Genomic DNA, 7,220 nt, shown 5'->3' with positions numbered 1-7,220 from the left:
GGAATGAGCTCGGCTCATAGAGAGTCATCCATTGGTGATGGGAATGAGCTCGGTTCATAGAGAGTCCTCCATTGGTGATGGGAATGAGCTCAGTTCATAGAGAGTCCTCCATTGGTGATAGGAATGAGCTCGGTTCGTAGAGAGTCCTCCATTGGTGAAGTATATAGGGAGCTACAGCTCGCGGTATACTGAAACGCCGCAGCTAAGGCGGATCCCGACAATTATGTCTGGATCCGCCCAGCTGCGTGAGTGACAGCTATCTAGAGGCAGAGCCAGCTTTACCCGCCCCCTCCCCCGTCCGTTCTGCCAGTCAGCGCTGGAGGATCGGAGCGGGGAGAGGGGAATCCAGCCCCTCCGGTCACGGCAGAGAGCTGTGACAGGATCGAGAGGTGAGCGGACGCCAGTATGTGTTCGCTCACTTCCCGATCTACTGAGCCGACCTGTGACAGTCTCATTGTCACAGGTCGGCTAGAACTATGAGGTGAGTGAAAAGCACTCGCCTCATAATTCTCCTTTTTTAAGAGCATGGGAATCTCCTGACTTCCAATGTTGGTGAGGATCCAAAGCAAAGATCTAGAAGATACTTCTCAAAATTGAACTCAAGGTGGAGGTTTTGTTTCTTTAACTGGGTGCGACGAAGAAGACCGAAGAACCCTGGGAACATTGTTGACTCGCTGATGGTAAGCTGGTGGGAGGTGGTCTTCCGTTACCCTTATTTGTATCTAGTTCTCTGAGGCAGCAAACTGGGTTACGAGGGGAGACAAGTGGAAGGCCAAATAACTTGGGCCGGATTTGTGGGAGGAGATGCGCCGGCTCCCCTGCCCATAAGAGGAGAGGTGGGGCGGGGCCCCTTATTTGGCATACTGACCGAAAAAAATCATGCTACACCTCAGGTTTATATCAGCAGGTCTCACGAAGACTTCGGGGCCATGAGTAACTCCGACCACAAGTTCCACATACCACGCACAACCCTAAACTACCTACGAGGCTTTTATAGGACACCAAGAGAACACAAGAACCCAATGACCTTCAGTTTGGGGTTGATGTTTGGAGAAAGGGCCTCCCTTCCTTTATGAACCCTAACGCTGAAATCTCATTTAACGCTTTCACTTGTCAATGTAACTTGAAAGGTCAGTTTCAGTATTTCGGGACAGGAACCTCCCTCCAGAGCTCTGTCCCCGTCCCCGAAATGCCGACCTTCATTGCGTCTCTATCTCAGGCTCTGGAGAACATTTCAATGCACATTACGTGGACATGGTCAACTGTTGCCACCATCAGGAACCCCTCCCTGAGAAGTGCTGTGCAGCCATTTGAGGGTTGTGCATAGACAGGAAGTGACTTCAGGAGATCACTAGCACCGAGATGCAACAAAGGATTAAAAATAAAGTGAAAAGTATTTTATTTCAAAAGAAAAGGTAATTTTTTTTTGATACTCCGTGCTGGAACCAATCAAATGTCGGCTAAGGTTTCATCTACCCAATGGACCCACCAAACTCTCTTAGAAATCGAAATATTAAATGCAGTTTAAATAAGGCGACTGAACATCAATAATAAGTAATAAAGTGAAAAATATAATTGTACCAAAAGGGATTATAACAAATTTAAATAAATAAGTCCGACGTTCAGATTTATTATTTATAGGGGGAAATTTATCAAAACTGTACAATTTGTCTGCTGAAGTTTTGATAAATTTCCCTCATTATCATTCTGTTTTTTCCTTCTTTAAATTTTAACTGAAATATAATCTCCATAACTAATGCAACGCGAGGGAGATGTTAAAGCACCGAAAATGTAAGATGTAGATTTTATTTTCACCACAAGGTGGTGATCTCATATATTGTCAGTGGAACACAGACAGGAAGTGATGTAAGGTGCTTACAGGAAGTTCTGGGTGAGAGGTCAGTTAGGAGACATTGCTGGAACTGGCAGCAGAGAAGGTAAGAAGATATTTTATAATTACACCCAGTAACCCTCCTCCCCTCCGTCATGTGCGTCCTCCATATTCAATTTCATGCCTCTTATCTCAAGAAGTGAGAAATATGTTTTGAGGGATTTAAAACCATTTATCCAACTGTCCATCCAGAGCCGCCATTTATAGACCAGATACATCCTAAATATAGAACCATTTATCCAACTGTCCCTCCAGAGCCGCCATTTATAGACCGGATACATCCTAAATATAGAGCCATTTATCCAACTGTCCATCCAGATCCGCCATTTATAGACCCGATACATCCTAAATATAGAGCCATTTATCCAACTGTCCATCCAGAGCCGCCATTTATAGACCAGATACATCCTAAATTTAGAGCCATTTATCCAACCGTCCATCCACTAGTGTGTGTTTCAATGTTCTCTGATGGCTTCTTGAGCAGTGTAGGGCTTCCTCATAGTAACAATGAGATGTTCAGGTATACCCATTTTCCATAGGACATTCCATCATTTCACAAGATTGATACAGTCAATGGCTTCTGATGCGACGTTATCAATTCCCGTCACCCTTCTTTTCGGCAGTGACCTCAATGTCAGTATGGATTCATCTTCCATCACTGAAGGCTCTTCTATGGATCCAGTTTCTGCCGGTTTGGTTATTAATATCTTTGCCGTAAAGGTCTTCGGTGTACTCCATCCATCTTTCCTTGACCTCAGCTTCTTCTTTCTAAGCCTAAGGGTTTCTTTTTTTCCAGTTGTGGATAATATTGGGGAGGTTTTGAGGCCTTTGTCAGAGGTTTTGTGTCTATATTTCTTCTGACCATCTCGTTATATTAGACCTTTGTCACCTGGACCAGAAATTGAGGGAAATCTTCCCAACCGGGATAAAGAAAATTGATTTGCTTTTACGGTCTATCTTTTCTCCACGTTTATCCGAACCTAACACCAAACCGTTTTGACCACAGGAGAGTTTTAACAGTTACCTCTCATTTTTCTTCAGCTACAATGATAAATAAGACCTTCGATAAAGGATGAGGAGCAATCTGAGGTGTCAGAACTATGGAGGGACTCTGTGTAGACATCATCCATCCAAGTACAATCTAGATCATTCTCAGTTTATTATCCGTCTGCAGGGAGGAGAGTCCTATATGGATCACATGACCACCTTAGTGAGGATGGAGGAGGACCAAAGTCGTGTGACTGAGAGAATATTGAACCTCACCCTGGACATCACCTTCCTGCTGACCCGAGAGGTGAGGAGCATTCTGGGAGGTCACATGACATCACTCTTATCTTTAATAATAAAACACAGACCGCACCCGAGAGGTGAGGAGGATTCTGGGAAGTCTGTAGTGATAATTGTTACTGTCTGATTTTACTCAGGATTATAAAGTAGTGAAGAAAACATCTGGTGAGCCATTAACGCCCAGCAGATGTCTTCATGGACCCTCGCCCGTCACAGAGCCTCCACCTCGCCGCCTGACAACAGAGGTAAACATTGCCAAGAAGATTCTAGAAGTCACCGAGGAGATCGTTGAGCTGCTGACGGGAGAGGTGAGCGGTGCCGGGAATTCTGGGACATGATCCAGGAACAGACAAGGGGTGTGTCTGGGTGGTGACTGTATCATTGTGTGTGTCAGGTTCCTATAAGGTGTCAGGATGTCTCCGTCTATTTCTCCATGGAGGAGTGGGAGTATCTAGAAGGACACCGAGATCTCTACAAGGACGTCGTGATGGAGGATCAGCAGCTTCCTAGTTGCGGTAAAATGGGAAACAATAGTTTTCTCTCAAATAAGATAATACTCAATCACACCCTGGAGATCATCTACCTGCTGACTGGAGAGGTGAGGAGCATTCTGGGAAAATCACATGACATCTAACACTTATAATACAACCCAAACTTGATAAAAGAGGTGATGAGGACTCTGACATTATGTTTGCTGTTGTATAACACAGGACTGTGCTGTGGTTAAGAAGACATCTACTGAAGATAGTGTTGAAAGGAGAGGTCATCACTTGTCCACAAGAGAAAGACCCATCACTGTGCGTCCACCTCCATTCCTGACACTTGAGAGGAACAACAAGCAAAAAGTTCTAGAAGTCACCCAGAAGATCATCGAGCTGCTGACGGGAGAGGTGAGCTGTGCCGGGAATTCTGGGACATGATCCAGGAACAGACAAGGGGCGTGTCTGGGTGGTGACTGTATCATTGTGTGTGTCAGGTTCCTATAAGGTGTCAGGATGTCTCCGTCTATTTCTCCACGGAGGAGTGGGAGTATCTAGAAGGACACCGGGATCTCTACAAGGACGTGGTGATGGAGAATGAGCCGCCCCTCACATCACCGGGTAAGAGGAGAGAGCAGTACGGAGGGTCCACCTAGATCCCCCATCATCTGATACACACATAGAAACAATGTATTCAGTCAGTGTGTGTGTTTCCTACAGATGGATCCAGTAAGAGGAACCCACCAGAGAGATGTCCCCGTCCTCTGTACTCCCGGGATTCCACACAGGAAGGTCTCACCGTGCCTCACCATGATCAGGTAGGTGGCACTGAGGATGGATGTGTCAAAAATTAGTCTAAATTGTGAGCTGATCTTCTTCTACGTCCATTCTTAGTATTTACATTTTATTTTTTGTATCCTTTTGGGGCCTAGGATGAAGGCCTGATTTATATGAAAGTTGAGGTTGAAGAGGAAGAAGAGATGTATCTGAGGGTCAATCAGCAGTCTACAGAGGAGGACTGGATGGTTTTAAAAACTAAACAGGATAATTCATCTCCTGATATTGGCACAGGTAAGTGATAAAGATAAAAAGGTCCATCTCCATTCCTCAATATAACGTCATGTGACCAACAAATGAGGAGGAGATACTGTACACCATATGAAGGTCCATCTCCATTCCTCAATATAACGTCATGTCCCCTACAAATGAGGAGGAGATACTGTACACCATATGAAGGTCCATCTCCATTCCTGAATTTAACATTCCATGTTCCATGCTTGACCAGTACACATGATTCCTGAGTGTAGATCTTTAAAAATGACTTTTTAACATTTAATTAAAAAAAATTTTCTACAGATGGGCTCTACATCAGAAATACCTCTGAGGAAGATCTCAATATAACTACTGATGGTAAAACTGAAGATAACGGGACAGCAGAATATAATCCAGCAGCAATTTCTATCACTCATAAAAGACATCACAGACCTCCCCATTCAGAGACATCAATGGATCTGTCCAATCCTGAGGAATCTTCTGATCAAGCACATGCAGATTCTCCACAAACCCATCCAAGATCTCACAGTCCAGAAAGATCAACGGATCCATCTAATCCCAAGGCATCTCCTTCAACCCATGAAGGAGTTCAGATAGAAGAACGTTCATTGTCATGTTTGGGGTGCGGGAAATCATTTAAAACAAACTCTGAACTCATGATACACCTCAGATCTCACACCAGTGTGACCTTCACGTGTTCGGAGTGTGGGGAATCGTTCACTGAGAAAAGCAAACTACTTATACACCAGAAAGGTCACAAGGCTGAAAATCCTTACTCGTGTTCGGAGTGCGGGAAAAGGTTTACTGAGAAAAGTGCACTTAATACGCACCAGAGAATTCACACAGGTGAACGCCCGTATTCGTGCCAAGAATGCGGAAAATGTTTTACTCAGAAAGCACACCTCCTTAGACACGAGAGATGTCACAAGGGTGAGCGTCCTTTTTCCTGTCCAGAGTGTGGAAAAGCTTTCACCGACAAAAGCGTACTACTTATACACCAGAGAATTCACACAGGTGAACGTCCTTTTTCATGTTCGCAGTGTGGAAGAGGTTTCACAGAGAAAAAAAAACTGATTACACACGAGAGAATTCACACGGGCGAGCGTCCTTTTCAATGTCCAGAGTGCGATAAAGCTTTTATACGAAAAAGCCAACTGGTTACCCACCAGAGAAGTCACACGGGTGAATGCCCTTTCTCCTGTTCAGAGTGCGGGAAATGTTTTCCTGAGAAGAGAAAACTACTTGCACACCAGAGAAGTCATACAGGTGAACGTCCTTATTCATGTTCAGAGTGCGGGAAAGGTTTTACACAAAAGGGGAACCTTCTTACACACCAGAGAATTCATACAGGCGAGCGTCCTTTCTCATGTTTGGACTGTGGGAAATGTTTCACTGAGAAAGGAAAACTTATGGCACACCAGAGAATTCACACAGGCGAATATCCTTTTTCATGTTCAGAGTGTGGGAAATGTTTCTCTGAAAAAGCACACCTCATTAGACATCAGAGAAGTCACACTGGCGAGCGACCTTTTTCTTGTCAAGACTGCGGAAAAAGTTTCACTCAGAAGGCCAACCTTCTTACACACCAGAGAATTCACACGGGCGAGCGTCCGTTTTCATGCTCTGAGTGTGGGAAAGCTTTCACTGAGAAAAGCGCACTTCTTGCACACCAGAGAAGACACACCGGCGAGCGTCCTTTTTCATGTTCAGAGTGCGGGAAATCATTTCCTGAAAAAAGAAGCCTTCTATATCACCAGAAAACTCACAATCGTGAGGGCCCTTTTCTGTGTTCGGAGTGCGGAAAATATTTTACACATAAAGGAAATTTAATTAGACATCAGAGTACACACACCCCACTGAAAAATGGAGACGGACCTCCCACACTCACACTGACGGCTCCATAGCACTGAACTGTGGTAATCTATGGAGGATACGGCAATATTTGGGCAACACATCGGAAACTGTGACTGAAAGTAAGCTGGCTTTTCATTGGTCCAGCCAAACTAATAATACGCTTATATTATTTATACCTGAATTAAACAAGATTGGATTTCAGTCAACATCGGGATTTATTGTGTTAACCATTTATTCTAATTTTCTAAAAATTAGTTATTTTTTCAACATATAACCATAATTCTCTGATGATCGGAATGAGCTCGGTTCATAGAGAGTCATCCATGGGTGATGGGAATGAGCTCCGTTCATAGAGAGTCCTCCATTGGTCATAGGAATGAGCTCAGTTCATAGAGAGTCATCCATGGGTGATGGGAATGAGCTCCGTTCATAGAGAGTCCTCCATTGGTCATAGGAATGAGCTCAGTTCATAGAGAGTCATCCATGGGTGATGGGAATGAGCTCCGTTCATAGAGAGTCCTCCATTGGTCATAGGAATGAGCTCAGTTCATAGAGAGTCATCCATGGGTGATGGGAATGAGCTCCGTTCATAGAGAGTCCTCCATTGGTCATAGGAATGAGCTCAGTTCATAGAGAGTCATCCATGGGTGATGGGA

The 7,220-nt window shown here is 44.4% G+C and overlaps 1 protein-coding gene across 2 annotated transcripts in view; it reads left to right on the top strand.

Annotated features, from left to right (window-relative positions):
• The window catches only part of LOC108803809 (zinc finger protein 84-like), a 12,801-nt gene extending 6,173 nt beyond the window's left edge, over nucleotides 1-6,628 (top strand). The window contains exon 2 of one of the 2 annotated variants that reach the window (XM_018575610.1): nucleotides 5,449-6,628. In XM_018575610.1, coding sequence (XP_018431112.1) covers nucleotides 5,449-6,614 — 1,166 coding nt within the window. In that variant the 3' untranslated portion in view covers nucleotides 6,615-6,628. The remainder of the gene's footprint in view (nucleotides 1-5,448) is intronic. The other variant, XM_018575609.1, reaches the window with a different exon arrangement.
• Nucleotides 6,629-7,220: the final 592 nt, after the last annotated feature.

This window comes from Nanorana parkeri, unplaced genomic scaffold (assembly GCF_000935625.1).
Source record: "Nanorana parkeri isolate BGI_ZX_2015 unplaced genomic scaffold, ASM93562v1 scaffold4256, whole genome shotgun sequence".
NCBI classification, from domain to species: domain Eukaryota; kingdom Metazoa; phylum Chordata; class Amphibia; order Anura; family Dicroglossidae; genus Nanorana; species Nanorana parkeri.
The sequence above is the reverse complement of the archived record's forward strand: the minus strand, read 5'-3'. Positions and strand labels throughout refer to the sequence as shown.